The 17,583-nt window shown below is 34.4% G+C and overlaps 1 protein-coding gene across 10 annotated transcripts in view; it reads right to left on the bottom strand.

Annotated features, from left to right (window-relative positions):
• LOC118744873 (protein king tubby) overlaps positions 1–17,583 on the bottom strand; it is a 213,359-nt gene that overhangs the window by 44,112 nt on the left and 151,664 nt on the right. For 6 of the 10 annotated variants that reach the window (XM_036478264.1, XM_036478265.1, XM_036478266.1 and 3 more), the window contains one exon: positions 6,661–6,817. The exons of 2 other annotated variants lie outside the window; for them this stretch is intronic. In XM_036478264.1, the coding sequence (XP_036334157.1) occupies positions 6,661–6,729 (69 nt within the window). In that variant the 5' untranslated portion in view covers positions 6,730–6,817. Of the gene's footprint in view, positions 1–6,660; positions 6,818–17,583 lie in introns of those variants that run through there. 2 more of the 10 variants (XM_036478273.1, XM_036478271.1) reach the window with 2 other exon arrangements.

Genomic DNA, 17,583 nt, shown 5'->3' with positions numbered 1-17,583 from the left:
CGGTTAGCAGCAATGACCTCACCATGAAACCAATCAAAGACTTCACCTACCATGAATTACAGAATTTAAAAACTTATCAAATCATAAATGACCAGATTGTGGAGTATCCCGCTCCTTGCTGTTTAAGTGATGAAAGCGAGCGCCTGTTTCCCCGTCTCGAAGAGTTCTTCCGCAAAACTAGTCGTTTTCTTGGTTGTAACATGGAAATTAAGTGGCCTCAGGCGCTGTACAATGGCGGTATTGAGGGCATACAGACCATCGATAAGAACATGTACGTAGATGCCATATTGCGTGTGGTAAAGGAAGCCAGTTGGGGACGAGTGTGCTGCTTTAGTTCCTTTGATGCGGATATTTGCATTATGCTGCGCTACAAACAAAATATCTACCCAGTATTCCTATTGGTGTCGAATGTTGTACCTGAATACTTGGACCCACGCACACATTGCCTACATCCGGCTGTAAATACAGCGCAGGCATTCGATTTAAGTGGCGTTGTGCTGGCTGTAAGTATTTTAAAAACTCATCCAGACGCGGTAGCTTTGGCAAATCGTCAAAATAAGTGGGTTTTGCTGTGGGGTGATGAGCTGCGCGATCGTACATCGATTGATTGGTACAAAAAGCAGGGCGTGCATGGCGTGATTTACGATCGAATTGAGACGATCGTGTGTAGTGGTAAGCGAAACAGGTTCGAAATGGATGAAAGATTGCAGAAGCTATTCCATCTACAACTGAGCTGAGGTTGCCGTTGAGCATTTTCTTTTACTTTCGTTCTAAATTTTAAATAATTAAACTGATTTATAATAATAATATCATGAATAATTACCGGCTAAAAACGGCTAAACTGTTTCAAGTACATTTCACATGTTTTATTTGAATATATCACAAGTAGAAAGACTAGTTCTTGGAGAGAAGTTGCAAATTCAAGGTGGAAAAAATTATGCCAGCAAGAATTTGCAATTAGGAAAAACATATGATTGTGGAACATAGTTGAAATTTCTGTCGACGATAAATTGAATACACAAGTTCGTTAAATTTAAAAATTTACAAACGTGAGCGATGTTTAAATGAAAAATGTAAGTAATTACTTGTTTACTTAATTAATTTAATTAACTCCAATGATTTGAAAGGTAATCGGCTGAAAAAAGCTGTATTCGTAATCGGAATGCAATCTCAACCAGAGTCGATAGAGGAAACCCTACAGTTACCACGATAAAGAAATTGAAACGTATGTTGAAGAAAGTCGGACTAACAAGAAATATACATATATGTATATACTGTTTTTTGCGCCTCTGAAAGACTTTTATAAATTCTATACAAATTTCTTATGTGTGAAATGCAACACTGGACACTAGCTGGCAGGGAAACTTGCAAATTCCTGCAAATTTGCGTTTGTATAGAAATTTGCAAGTGTCTCTACTTGAGAGAGAATTTGGGAGCATTTTTTCTTAATATCTGATACTTTGAGTGATAATTCTCGCTAGATTTTCTACGAACAAACCTATCGTCTTTCAAGAGAGGTTTGCTCTGCATACAAATTTGTGCTCTTTTATTATCATTTTAACGCATTTCAGTGTTGGTTCTTTAAATTCAAGTTGGCCTTCGGTTTTTGGAATTTAAATAAGTTCTCAACAAAAAAGTGTTGAAAATATCAATTTTTCCCTTACCTTTAAGCGTGGGAAACAATGATGTTTTGTAATATATACGCTTTCTGGCAAGACAAACTCTATAATATTTGTTCTATATGTTGGCACTATATACGTTTTAAGTAAACAGTGAAACAATTTGTTATTTTCTAAGTTTGCGAATAAAACTTCACACTTAAATTTAAGACATTCGTAACAAATATTTTATGAAGAAAATCACCGCTACGGCCTTCTTTAGAAAAAATATATTCGTTTAAAACAAAAATTAGCGAAATTGGCCCAATTTTATATAACCCTGCCTGACATGCAAGTTTTCTCCGCGATAAGGATAGTAGCCATATCTGACAGATTACTCACGAGTAGTTTAAGGAAAAAAAAAACAACTAATAAATTACTGTGAAACTGCGAAATTTCACAGTTCAAAATGTTGTTAAATGTGTACAACTAAAATGTACCACGGATGGAATTAGGAAATTTAAATTCGTCGCGCTTATAATTTAGGTGACCATATTTTGCAAAACGAAACCATATTTAGAAATGATGAAATGATAACACATATATAAATAAACGGCGAGAGGGAATTATTATAAATTATTTTATTTTAAGACAGATTTAACGAATCGATCACTGTATTTTGCAACCAAGAGAAATAATTCGTGTTATATGTTGTTTTCTTCTAAATCTTTGAAAGCAAAAAAAAAACGTACGGCCACCTTTGGCATGTACTGCCACCATAGCCCGGCAGATCGATAGAAATAAATCTATCGCCACGTAACGCCGCCGAGCAAACTTCGCATTTCGCTCAAAACTTCGCTATTTTTCGGTAAAATATAAAAGTTAAAATATGACTTTTTTTTCGGTCAAAAATAAAAGTTAAAATATGACTTTTATTTTTTCAGTGAAATGTAAAAGTTTAAACTTGACTTTAACTTTTTCCGAAGATTACGTTCGAAAAGCATTTATGGAAACAGGCACCTATAAGGAAAGCGCATTGATGTTGATACGGACCTTATGGATTACTGGGAGGGTAAAAAATGTATATATCCCCGACTAAGAGATCTGGCATGTATTATACATCCAGTGCCACCGACACAAGTCAGTTTAGAGCACGCGTACTCAGCACTAAGCTTATTCTTAGCGATTTGCGATACAATTTGTCGGAGCAGAATTTGGCACCGATATTAATTGTTAAATTGAATTCCGAATCATTCCTGTAAAGAGGTGAATAATTTAAAACTTAAATTAAATAAATTCAATACATTTACAGAAGATAGAAAACTGCAATTGAAAGGATATGCATTTTTTATTAAAACATATTAGTGGTTTTCACCAAAGTGAGCAAGTGGCCTGGCAGTCTGGCAAAAGAGCAGATTAGCTCAAGCTGTCAAGTTGTTGCTCTTTTGCTAGAGTGCCAGGCCACTTGCTCAAGTTGGTCTATACCACTATTGTATTGTGAATATGTAAACAGCTATGTTGACCGAAACAAGAAAAGTCAGATTTAACTTTTAAAATTGACCGAAAAAATAAAAGTCAAATTTCAACATTTTATATTTGACTGAAAAAATAAAAGTCAAGTTTTATCTTTTACTTTTGACTGAAAAACTATCAGTAAAAAAATAACGGTAATTGCTGACTTCTTTGAAAAAAGTAAAGAAAAAAATAAATCATATACGATTAACATTCCTTGGCTAACAAGCATCACATTGCTATATACAAATGTTAAAAACACCAATTCTTTCCGACTGACTTTTTGAATTAAAATTTTGAGAATAACTATTATTTTCGGTCCCTGACTATATATAGTTAAACTTTACTACAGAAAAATTACACAGAATTTTCTGTAGTTAAGTTTAACTAATGATTTAACTATACTTAAAAAAGATAGGTTAACGGCCCTTAATGATTTATTTTTGTTTTTTTATAACACGGTGTAACAAAACAAAAAAAAAAATTAATACATTTAGCATAAACGAATAAACCAGCATAAAAAATCTGCATACTCAAAATGTTCAATACGGCCTCATATTTATACATACATATGTATATAATTTAAGAAAAGATATTTTTTTGTAAAGCAACGATTATAAATTGTTAGTTTACCTTACAAAATTGCGGAGGAATATTACCGAGTGTACGGAAAAGTATATGTTTTACATTTTTTTTTGAATAACGTCTGGTCCGGCTATTTGGCTTATTATACAGGTATGGAGAGCTATGAATTTAAAAAATACATCAGGGTTTATTTAAGATATTCGCCTTTGACCACTACGTTTTGTATATTTCCCAGTACTGCAAAGCTTTTGACTGCCATTCACCTGGGAGTGGCCAGAAGTGATTTGTGTGTGCAGCTCACTACGTCCGAATATTTATATTCATGAATCCTCTGGGTAGTGACCGAACACTAGTATGGGAGCGAGCTAAAGTGGGGGGCGTAACACTCCGCGTGCGCTGGGTTTGGGTCCCGCCACGTTAAAACCCTGTCCAATGAAAAATATAACGCATGCCTCGGATGATACCCCCTATTTGTGACGATCACGGCAAACATAGGAAGGACTATGATTTGAGGGTATGCACCTGGAATATCCGAACGCTTAATCGGGAAGGTGTCTCTGCCCGGCTGGTTGATGTCCTAGGGAAATAAAGGCTGACGTCACCGCCATCCATGAAATGCGATGGACGGGGCGAAGAAGGTAAGTGTGGAGTCTGGCGACGTCTACTACAGTTGCCACGCAAAGGAGCGCAAGCCGGTGTTGGATTTGTGGTGGGAGAGCCCCGCGTTCACTGTAGTGGACGAACGTCTAGCCACAATCCGCATCAAAGCGAGATTCTTCAACATCTCGCTCATATGTGCCAATGCCCCGATGGAAGAGAAGGACGAGGCATCCAAGGATCTCTTAGCTTAGAGCGTACATTTTAGCGCTGCCGCCGATACCTATAAAAATCTTGCTTGGCGATTTAAATGCCAAGTTGGACAACAAAGGTATCTTTGGCAACAGTGTCGGAAAATTCAGCCTCCACATAGAAACGGCGGGCTGAGGCTGATCGACTTCGCCGGGGCCCGAAACATGGCAGTATGTAGTACTGGGTTCTAGCATAAAAAGATTTTTAACCGTGTGTGATTCAAAACGGATGCATAAACCAAATTTCAATATGAGACATTTCATGTTACCGCGGCCGCCTCTGTGCGCCGACCTCTAAGGATTTGGATGAATGTTGAAGAGATTGAAGGTCTAGGTGACATGAATATACATACGTGCTGCATATTTTGCCGATATATGATATATTTTAAGAAAACGTCGTACATACCTCTCTTTAAAGTGCTGTATTTTTGAAACCTTTTAACGAAACTTAATGAAAAAGCATTTATTTCTTGCGACTTATTATGGGATTTCATTATACATTTTTTACATTAATGTGCAACGTATAAAAAACAAAAAAAAAAATTAAGTAAACATTTTTCTTTTAGATTTTTTTTTTGATTATAGTATTTCTTTAATTCTTATTTTTACATAAAAACATTGTCTATAATGTCAACTTGAAGTACCCAAATGGGTGTAATGGGCTACTTAGGCCTGTGGACTCTAGATCGTCTAATGCTCGAGCACTATGGTAAAGAGACATTAAAATTTTATGAAATTTGCATGCCACCTTCAATCTCTTCAACATTCATCCAAATCCTTAGAGGTCGCGCACAGAGGTAGCCGCGGTGACATGAAATGCCTCATATGCTTTAAAATTCAAAAGAGTGCTGACTCGCTTTTGTTTTCAAATCTGGTTTTTATTTCTCACATCTGTTAAAAAAAAAGTAGGAATAAACGCATCGTTCATTTAACGTGAAGTGAAAATCAGCTAAGCTAGTTCTCTATATTCATCCCGTTTTAAGTTTGAATTATAATTGTAATGAAATTGAATAATTGTTCATTTCCATGTTGGTCCACCGTGCAAATTAATAACTAACCAAATGTCGAACGCCAGATTCTTGACGCTTGAAAGAAATGTGTGTTGAGTTTAACCGACTTCAAAAAAGGTGAAGGTTATCAATTCGGCGGAATACTTATTTCTTTTTATAGTATGTATGCTACCGCATAATTCTGGGTCACGTCAACCGATTCCCATAATTATTTTGTTAAAGGAAAGGTTCCATACTAATTTGGTTTAAATACGATCATTGGATCAGGAAGATATAACCGGCACTCTTAAATTTTTATAAATATGGGAATTGAAGTCAGCTTTGTTTTTTTGCTTGTTATAGTTTGCTCCAGTTCTCCACAGCTGAATTCCGTAGGTCTAGATCTGTCGTATAATAGTTTACTGTCAATAGTACAAAATAAAAAATTTAAAAGCTTATTTCTCTTCATCTTTATTAGTAGAGAATTGTACTCAAACTCTTCTAGAGTCCTCATATAGCTTATTAAATCTGATCACTTCAATTATCTTTGGTTTGTTTTTATATCTACAAATTCTGTGGTAGAGTTCGCAGGCCTCGGACTTTTCTCAAGGACATATTCACGATAGTAAGCGACTTTTAGCTGGAGGGCAATAAGAAACCATATAAGGCTAATTCATTGATGGCCTCATGCGCATTAAATAGTCGAAGGATCCAACCACCAATCCTCCGGAATGAAGAATAAGTAGCTAAGCTCCAAACTGCAAAAGGATCTTTTTATTCTCGGAGACTTAGAGCTAATCCTTGCGTTTCAAATTAAATATCTCTATAGGATTTAACCAGGGAAATGGTCCAGAAAAGTCTGAGAATTCCGTTGGTTGTAATTGTAATGGGAGAGATAACCTTTTTCGTGCCTTTTAATTCTTTCCCTGCTCAGGCCTAGCTTTCGGAGCCTTATAAAGTGTATAGCCAGTTTATTGACTTCAGATCGCTATCTAAAAGACTAGTGAATTAGACTCAGATTTGATGTACAGCAGGACTATTCTCAGGTGAATAGCCCACTCTCTTCACATTATGGCGAGTGCGACAATCCACTTTATGATCTCCTAGACGTATTTAAGTTTTTCGTACTTTCTGGCAAAGTAGAGCCGTAATGAATTGCTCAGTAGCCATCCAGTGAACAGTTGAATACCATACCATCCGATTGATGTTGAGATCCTTCTTAAATTATGTGTGTATTTACATACTGTTATATACTGTAGTTATTGTTTTGTTGCCATTTCCATACCTGTAAATAGAAAAGAAAAAATGTTTTAAATTTTTAGCTAATATAACGGTAATTTCCAGAAATACAAAAACTGCGATAAATTAGTATCTATTTAAGTTAATTTAGCAGAAATTGATTTTTAGGGAATTTTTTGGAAAATGAGCATGGCACCGCCCACTTACGCCTGCATATGTGCATCTCGGTACCCGGTTTATCAATTTCTACCAAACTCGGCACATTTAGCATCGTTGGCGCATGTCTTGAAAATTTTCGTAATCGGACTAAAATTACTGCCATTTACCATATAACAGTAAAATTCAGAGCTACGAAAACTCCGATCTTTCAATAACTAAAGATGCCAACTTGCAACAATCTTTTAACAAGACACAAGATTATTGATTTTTGTTAAATGGGCTTGGCACCACCCACTTATGACTACAGAAGTATCTATCAATAATCGCCTTACCGATTTCCACCAAATTTTGTCCAATTATTTCAATACATCATAGCATATTATTGAAATTGTTTGACACTGAGAAAAATACTCTTTTGAAAAAACGATATTTAATACGTGCGCCGGGTATATAAAGTTCGGTTTCGCCCGAACTTATACTTCCTTACTTGTTTATATTACATTGACATCGGGTTCTGAGCTAAGTTTGATATATCATGATTTGACCCAAACTCGTGAAAATAAAAAAAGATTTAAAATAAAAATGTTCAAGTAAAATAAAGTAAAACAAAAGTAAAATAAAACAAGTTAAGCAAAAAACGCAACCGACTTCAATTCTCATATACAAATTTAGGAGTGCTGTTCATTATTTAATCATCGGATCTAAACCAAATAAGTATGGGGCTACCCTTTCCGATAAGAAAAAAAAAGATTTATCGAATTCGGTTTACCTGGTCCAAAGTTATGCGGTAATATACACAAAAAAAATATTCCGACGAATTGATAACCTGAGTACGAAAATGCTTTTGTAACAAAATATTTGTTGATACTGGAGTGAAAGGATTCTACATATCTCTAGTTTAGATTTAAAATTAAAGCAAATTTGCTAAGTCCAAAAGAGGCAAAGGAAATTCGGAAGTCAAAATAATACGAAATCTTTTAACATCTAATTGTTTCTAAATATTGCATTCAAAGTTTTGCAAAATTCTCAGTTGGGTAGTTGGTGTTACCGACAGGGTAGGAGTATAAGGTATTGTGGAACGATTTTCTGTCATCCCTTGTCACTTCTGGTTTGGAGACAAACCGGTTTTGGCATTGTGCTATCTTCTTCTACCTACCTGATGATGCCCACTACAGAACAACAACTACTAGTTAGACTAAAAAATATAATCCGCTAAGCCGTAACTAAGTAAGGGTCGTTTTCTCAAGTAACCTGTAACTTTAAAGCTCACTTTATATTTAAAGGTTGCATTAAAATGTATGATTGTGTCTAAAGAAAAGCATTCTATTATCGGTTTTAAATTGGATTACAACCAAGAAACATACATACGTTAAAAACCGATAACAGAAATGCTTAACTTTAGACATAGCTCTTTTTTTAATTCAACCTTTAAATACAAAGTTAGCTTTAAAGTTAAAGGTTACTTCTGAAAATGGTCCTAAGAAGCAACGAGCAATAACACGACTATAAACATTGACGAACAAACAGAAACTATATAGAAACGAAAAATTACACTGAAGATGGTTCAAGGCCGAAACCGTTGTGTCTCAAAACCAAAATGGACATGGGATGACGGAAAATCGTTCTATAATAAATTTTTCAAAATACTTGAATAAAATGGCCATGATAAGTTTTTTCCTTTCCTTTAAAATACAAAAAAAATAACGTAGTAACTTTTCACTCTATACCAGCAGTATTTGAATTTTCTTTGATGTACATATATGTATGAACAAACTTTTGATTCTTCACTGCTATGCGGTTAAAACTTGTTGCTTGTCTAGCATTTAACCTAAATAGCTTCATTTGAATGCGATTGCCATTTGGTGTGAAACAAAAAATCTATTTTCCTCTGCCACCCACACAATACAATGAAATTATGCACATCCCATTTTTCCTCTTTATGGCTATGGGTTAAAAGCAAAGCTTGACTTATGCGACTAATGTATTCTCTTTTTTATGTAAACGTTGAAATTTCAAATATTTGTACAAAATATTACTTGGCAAAGGGCAAGAGTTCATGGAAAGGAATATTGTTTTTTGCTCTGCGAGTAGAATATGTACTACGTAAAATGAACAAAAAAATTTTGATAGATAGAAACAAACATATGCATTGCTAAAGCATGGTAGGAGTGCATCACGGGTCTAGATAATTTGTTAAAGAAATATTTTCAGTAGGGTTGCCAACAAACTATATTAAAAATTGTACGGGACACAAATATATGCATATGTACATACAGACAAGGGTGCTTTTTTGGCGACTATTTTTTTTTCATTCCCACCATGAAATTTTTTGGGAAATACCTAAAAAGAAATTCCCTGAAAATTTGAGCCCTTAATATTAATATTAAGTGCAATCCTCTGGAGGTGTTTATTGCAGAGGACTGGAACTTGGCACCGAGATGTGTATACAAAATTAATTCCATACTCAAAGAGAAGAATTTGCGTTATTCGAAAAGGGGACATTGTTCCTGCCGTACAAATTTACTGTTTTATACTGCTTATCTCTAGAGGTGTTCATGGTAGAGTACTGGGACTTGGTACTGAGGTATGTAAAATCAATTCTAAATTCATGGAAGAAGATTAGTTTTATAAGAAAAAGGGGCGTGGCACTTCCAGTACAAATTTACTTTTTCTTGCCACATATCCCTGGAAGTGTTTGTGGAAGACAGAATAAATTTCATTAAATGGAAAAGGGAGAGCCGTGTTCGGCCTTATAATCTAAAGCTCTCTTGAGGCATTTGCTACAGTAATGAGAAGTGGTATTTTATGAAGGCCAGGTTATTAAATTTGAGTTGGAAATATTAGAACTCGCCGTGGCACCTCCAAGAAGGTTACACGTTCACGCGTCGTATACCTGGAAACAATGTAAGGTAAACTTAGAGGGATTGATATATTTCGTATGCATATATATAAATATATATATATATATATATATATATATATATATATATATAAATATATATATTTTTTATCTTTTGAGAAAAAAATTCTTTTAAAATAATTCTTTTTCACCAAACTATAAAAAATCTTACCATATATTGCCAAAATTATTTTGGGAAAGATTTTTATTTTTGCGGATAAAACCATAAAGCTATCCCATTTTCGCCTAAATATTTTTATAAAATTTAAACAAAAATGTATATATTTGACAAAAATATTTTTTTAAAGAAAAAATATGAAAAACTTAAATTTGCGTTAATTTTTCTTGGACATCGCAATTGGCAATTCAAATCATATCTTATTTTTAAATGGGTTTATGGTCCTAAAAGGGTTAAAAAACCTACAGGTGGCTCTTACTAAGCTCAAGTTTGGATACCCCTGGCATAATTATTTTTATTTTGTAGGCCAAAAGCCTAACTGCGCCACTGCTCTAACAATCAACCGAATATCACTTGACAACTATTTCTTGATTAGGTTATCGATTTCTGATAAATCTTTTCACAATTTATTGGCAGATTTTTTTACATGAAAATTTAGTTAATTTGAGCATAATATGCTCAAAAATGAATAATGACACCTAAGTTATTAGTTAGGTGATATACAAATATTTCCCCTTTAACATTTGATAAATGTAATATGCGAGCAAGAATCATCGACTTTGCATTCTATTTTGTCTAACACAAAATTTTCTTCTAAATCCATAATTGCATGAGAACGGATATGTATTTATGATATTAATACATTTTAAGTGAGTCGTTTTCAAAGAGCAAGTATGCTATTGAATAATAAAAACGAAGTTTTGTAAAGTTAGCAGAATAAGAACTTTTCATGTTCGATATTGCAATTGAGAATTTCATTAAAAGTTTTGGAGCAAAATAAAATGAGGTAAAATAAAACTAGACGGCTATGAAATTGCAATAACCACAGCAGTTAAGGTGATAGGTAAAATATGACTAAAATGAATTCCATGAAAATGAAATAATAAGAAATAGGCTAAGAAGTAGCAAGGAAAAGCTATCTTGAAAACAACTTTCCCGTTGCACAGGCTTTATGCCAAAGAGTGTTGGAAGAATAATGAATGTTTCACCTCCACATAGCTGCTCTAACACTGTGTAGCACAAGCGCACTAGGGAACAATGAGAAAACTATAACAACAAAAAATAGGTATTACCGCATTGAAAAAGCTCTTAAATACAATTGACTCTGAAACTTAGCAAATAATTTTCTGCTCATTTTTTACAGTTGCGTTTGTCGATGCCTGCGATAATAAAAATATCCTAACTAACAAGCCAGGGTAAAAATTTTGTTAAGCAGCACGCACACTTATCGTTGTGAGAAACAAAAAAAAAACAGCATGCAAGCTTTAGCTTTAATTTTACTTTAGCTAAATGAGAAAGTTATGTGCTAAATATTTCAGAACATGGTAGGGAAAAATGCACACAAAAATCTAACAATGAAGTTTATAAAAAACAGTATTATTTTTGAGCATATACTCTGAATGATTATTTGGCCAACTCTATTGTGATTTGTAGAAAAGCCTAAAGACGTGTTTTTGGAAAAAAATAAAATAAAATTGGAGTCGATTACACTGGTCTACAAATTTCAACTTTTTTTCTGCGAATAAGACGGGACCTGGTGTTTCTGAACGGATTTTTCGTGCTGAACACGAATCCGGGGTCAAAAATGTCCCATCACGTCACGTTTTCGAGAAAAAAGGGGTTGAAACCCCTAAAAACAGCGTTTTTGGCCATTTTCGAAAAATTATAGAGCTGAACCCTGACGTGGTACAAATTTTGCATATATCAGAAATTAAAGGCTAAACCGTGCCCTTTCGAATGAGCCCTATGCCGAATTGATCGCGTGCACCCTTAAAGCAGGGGGTGTATTTGTGTTTAGGGGTGCAGGAAAAATTGATCACAGAAAGAATTTAATCTTAAACGATCATAGAAAATTAATAATGCCAAGGTTTTAACTATATTAAAAGTCGCTGATTACGAATCTGCAGTTAGATTTTAAAAATTTAAGAAATTTATATGGTCGTTTAAGATGAAATTCTTTCTGCGATCAATTTTCCCTGGACTCCTAGACACAAATACACCCCCTGATCTAAGGGTGCATGCGATTAATTCGGCATAGGGCTCATTCGAAAGGGCACGATTTAGCCTTTAATTTCTGACATATACAAAGTTTGTAGCACGTCAGGGTTCAGCTCTACAATTTTTCGAAAATGTCCAAAAACGCTGTTTTTAGGGGTTTCAACCCCTTTTTTCTCGAAAACGTGACGTGATGGGAAGTTTTGGACCCTAGATTCGTGTTCAGCACGAAAAATCCGTTCGGAAACACCAGGTCCCGTCTTATTCGCAAAACCCTTGTAGACCAGTGTTATTGCTTAGAAAAAGAGTTAATACCATTTATGCACAGGCGATTGGGTTTCGGGATTTGAGATCTCCGCAGGGTTCACTGCTGTATAAACGTCTATACATCTAAGCATATTCCCGTGAGCGAATGAGAAGATGGGTGGAAACAAGTGCAAGTATGTGCACGAACACAATGCAGCGACTTATTATAAGTAGACCTGTATGCACACTTGCCTGTCTAAGAATACCAAACAGTAGTACCGGGGGGTATACGGTACAGCGGACAGACAAAGAATTTTCGTTCGGATTGAATTTCCACTCTACGGGGGTTGGGCTTTCGGTGCGTTCTCCTTGTATAAAAAAATTATTGCTTGGCAGTGTTGGAATTAAATTTTATTGAAAAGTCGTATTTTTGCCTTAATCAGCTAGTAGATATTGGAGTCATGAAAAAGTTGTCATAACTTGGTGCCATTCGTGAGCTGGAGTGTTTTGGAAAAACCTTTCAGATTGGGGTTTTGCCATGATAGATGTCATTAATTCTAACTTTCTTTAAAACAGTTTAGCTCAACATGTCGTTATTCGAAATCTGGATACTATTGGAAGCAGCTCAGTTGTGACAGCTCAGTTTTTCTTAAAAAAAAGAAAGAGGAACTTTGTTTTAAAAAACGAATCCTGCAGACAATATAAAAATGTGAGCTTTAAAGAACTGCATCAAAGGTTTACAAAAATTCAACTTAACAAGTAATTTTTAAGCAAAAAAAAACCGACTTTAATTCTCATATCAAAATTTAAGATTATCGTTAATTTCTGCATGATCTAATGATCGGATTTAAACCAAATTAGTATGCGACCACCTCTGAGGGAACACTTTTCCTTTAAAAAAAGAATTATAGAAATCGGTTAACGCGGTCCAAAGTCATCCGGTAACATGCATAAAAAAAAAAACAAAAAATGTTATATATATATGTATATTAGCGTTCGCCGAAAATCCGCTTTTTTAGAATTTTGATTGGTAATAGCAAAAATATGGTTCATTATGCTTAAAGAAAAATCTGTGTGAAATTTGGAATTTTTCGGTCAATATCCTAGGCTCGCCCAGGTCCACCAAAGTTCAAGTATTAAAAAAATTTGTTTCTTAGCTAACTTCGATTCTCTACAAAAAAGGTCCATATGCCAAATTATGTAGGACTAATACTTTCGAAGATTATTGCAATTTCAGTAAAAAAATGAATTAATTGATTTATTTATTAATTTTAATTTTTTGAGCATATTGAACTTTGATGGACTTGGGCGAGCCTAGGATATTGACCGAAAAATTCCAAATTTCACACAGATTTTTCTTAAAGCATAATGAACCATATTTTTGCTATTACCAATAAAAATTCTAAAAAAGCGGATTTTCGGCCCACGCTAATGTATATGTATTTCGACGAATGTGGAAATATTAGGTGTGTTCAATATAATACTCGAATGGAATTTAATAACCAAAAAACTGCAAAGTGTTGGAAGTAAAAGTTTTATTGGCCGAAATTTTAAGGCGTCAAATACTAAACGTTTAAGAGATGTGTAAGGTTTCAGAGAGGGCGACTCCCTTTCATGTGATTTCTTTAATCTGATGTTGGAGAAGATAATAAGAGCTACAGAATTAAACCGCTTAGGAACAGTGTGCAATTTTTTGCCTATGGCGACATCGTCGATAATAAGAACCGCAAAGTCTATTCTGCCTTTTACAAACTGGATAAGGAAGAAAATCAGTCAAAAGCCCACATGACTTTTCTGTTACTTTTCGCTCAGCAGGTATTGATTTAGCGTTAAACAGCACTTAGAATGTTCCTATCCACAATCCACACTTGGGTAGTTGTTTTCTTTCGGCATTAAAAGAGTATCAGGGGAATTTATGTAGTAGGGATTTTTATCTGATTAATATGATTAATGCATTTTGTTTGACGTAGTCAGAGCTCTTTGCGTTGGGTTGGAAAAAGTTTTCTAGTTTTTCCTTAATTTAGAAATTCGACAAAAAATAAATTCCATAATCGACTAGGCTTAAAAATTTCAGAATGAGTGACGGTTTTTTCGAAACAATTCTCTGGGAAATCGATCAGTACTTGTTTTTTGGCAGTCGACTTTTTATATTGAATTTAAAATTTTATAAAAATACGATTTGTATTGAAAATGAAAAATGAAAACAAAAGGTCGAAATCTTCATAGTTTTCAAAAATCAATATCTTGAACACGGCTGTAAAAACAGAAAAAAAGGAGGCTTCTATCAACACTGGTTTACAGCAAATATGTTTTATGGATGTCGCTATACAAGTCATATGTGGAATTGCTTCCGAAAATCGAGTTATTTTTTTCTATGGATAAGTTTTCCAAATATTTTCAATTTACCGTTTTTCAGCTTAAAAAAACTGGTTCCACTTAATCAAGTTTACCTTACGAACCAATTGAAAATCGTAATACCAATTTAACAATTAAAATATGAAATACGGCAAATTAAAGCTAACCAAATTCTCCATAAACCGTATGCATACACATCACTTTCCTATGGGCCTGATAGTTTCTGAGAAATTAATTCATTGCAGATTTTTTGTTTGTGAGGGCGTGTGTGAATCGGTAGCAAAGTTCTAAGGAAAATTTGTAGAATGATATTTTTACTATTGTGAGACAGTTTTGCCAATCTGCTTGGGTGAGTCTAAGATATTGACCAACAATTGTCATCTTTCACGTAGATAGTTTTTAGACCACAATGAACCATATTTTTGCTATTACCAATCAAAATTCTAAAAAAGCGGATTTTCGGCCCACGCTTATGTACATATGTATATCTCAGCTTAATTCCTGGAATAAGTAAATCTGGGTAGTAAATATATTTCTATGACTCCTTTTATTCGCGCCGTTCTGAAAAAAAGCCTTTGCACACTGCCCGACGTGCTCTCGGAAATTTGTAAAAAGATTTATTAGCAATGGCTATCCTTTCTAAATCAAATCAAATGCCGCAAGCTTCAGTTCGTAGAGTTGTCCTAAGAGCCCTCAGAAATGATGAAATTCACGCGCTATAATGAACTCCCTCCAATTCTTTTTACGTTCGGATACCTTTTCACTCAATTTAGCTTCAACAATTTGTAGCATCAAAGAAGCATTCAATTAAGTTTTCCATATTTGATATTCAACTTGCAGTCAAATAAAGTAGAAATATGAAAATAACCAGACTTTCATTCATTTCAGTTATGAATTTTAAATTTAACCAAAAACAGCACTTTGAGCAACCAACCAAAAAACTGACAAACTATAGCAGAAGTTTAAAAGAAATTTAGCCACTGGCGCTACAAAAACAAAACTAAGCCCTGGGCTCATAAACAAATTCATTTTTCTGCCTCATGCATTATTTGACTTTGCGCGAAAAACTCGAAAAATGCTAGACTGCATCATATTCTGACGCATAGAAAGCGATAGGCATTGCATATCTGCTGAAGTACCACAAACGCATCAGCGCCAGCAGTAAAATTGTGTTGAAACGAAAATAGTATGAATAGAAAAAATTAAAATTTAACAACTTTTTTTTTATGGGTAACGAAATCAACAAAAAATGGGTTTTCAATGAAATGCATCGAGCTGCTTGCTGCTTGTAGTCACAACGGGACTGCTGAAATATGATACGCACAACATACATACGTACATAAATATGCGAGTATGTGTGCTAGTTTTAAAATTTTTCAAATAAATATGTGTTCCCATACTTTCCGTCAAACATGCATAGGTATGTATGTGTATGTGTGCTGCAACTTTTATATGCACATACGCCGTTAGCTACACGATACTTGTAGCTTTTTTTAGTTTTCGAAAAGTTTCTCTCTACTGACATTCATTGCAGTTTTATACTCGTATTTGAAACCCAACGTACTATGTGCAATGTACAGATACTGTATGGGACGCAAAATTTTTACACTCCTTGCGGATGCACAAAAGTGTTTACTGCTGTGAGATACAATTAAATAAATGTGTACGCAGTTTGAAAGTGACAATATGGCATTCAAAGTGAGTGGAATGTTGATAAATATTTTCTCATTCTCCCCACGTTTTACGGCAAATAATCAACAAAGTTATGCAAATTTTATTTTCAGCCAAAAGCATGCATACATGCAGATGCACATACATATATGCGAGAACGAATAGCACGGACATTCTTTACATATGCACATAGAAAACATCTTTTTTTTTTTGCTGTACTACAGTGCGTATGAGCGACATTCACTATGGTTGCGTGCATTTTATCCTCTACGGCTTCACACGGTTGGCAACAATTTGAAAGTCCGAGGCAAAATCTAATTATTTTAACTAAAAAATTCGATAAAATTTAGAATTTTGTAGAAACGCACATGTCGAGAGTGATTTGATACCGAAAAGTCGTAGGCAGTTCGAAATTATACCCAACGGGACTGAAATTTGTCTGCTGCCCAAAGGAGCAAGTACGGAGTAGTACAAAAGAAAAGTAAAAAATAAATTTTTAAATTTCTAACAATGCTCAAAAATAACTATCATGTTGAATAGTAACATACAGTATTTTCTTTTGAAAAAAGTTAATTTATGTGCAAACATGTATGTATGTATGTATGTACTTTCGTATGTATACCACATAGAAAAGAAAAAAAAAATGTTTGTAAGTACACTTAATAAAACCATCACATGGTTACAAAAACGCCATTCTTTTATTAAAGCAAAAATATAATATGAAAATTTAAATTTGCATGCATCGCTTTTTAAATGCTTTGGGAGCAGCATGGGAGCGCTTCTTTCTAATGATACACAATGTTAAAATACAATGAAGTATGAAATTAAGAAATGAGCGCTTACTGCTGAATATGGAGCGCTCCAATAGAACTAATGGAGCGCTTCTGGCCCCGTTGGGTATCCACACAATTTCAGTTTCAGTATATTCAAACTAGAAAAATGTGACAATAGTTTGCATTGCGGTATTCTTGAATACTGGTGATGGCGGTGATAGGCATTAGCTGCAGGCTGGAGTTCCGAGCATAAACTTTGGTTTCCTTGTGTCAAATTAGAAATAAGTGATTCATCGTGTTAATGGCTTTTATCCATCCAGACTATAATTTCTTATAGATAGAGGCAAATACGTAGTCAAAGGTAACGATAAAGACAAAGATATATGTATATAGGATCGAGGTTAAGGAAAAGCTGAAGATGAAGATGACGATGCAGATGGAGATGGAGATGAAGATGAAGATGAAAATGAAGATGAAGATGAAGATGATGATGAAGATGAAGATGAAGATGAAGATGAAGATGAAGATGAAGATGA

This window comes from Rhagoletis pomonella, unplaced genomic scaffold (genome assembly GCF_013731165.1).
Source record: "Rhagoletis pomonella isolate Grant_MI unplaced genomic scaffold, Rhpom_1.0 Rhpom_scaffold_00008, whole genome shotgun sequence".
In the NCBI taxonomy this organism is placed as follows: Eukaryota; Metazoa; Arthropoda; class Insecta; order Diptera; family Tephritidae; genus Rhagoletis; species Rhagoletis pomonella.
The sequence above is the reverse complement of the archived record's forward strand: the minus strand, read 5'-3'. Positions and strand labels throughout refer to the sequence as shown.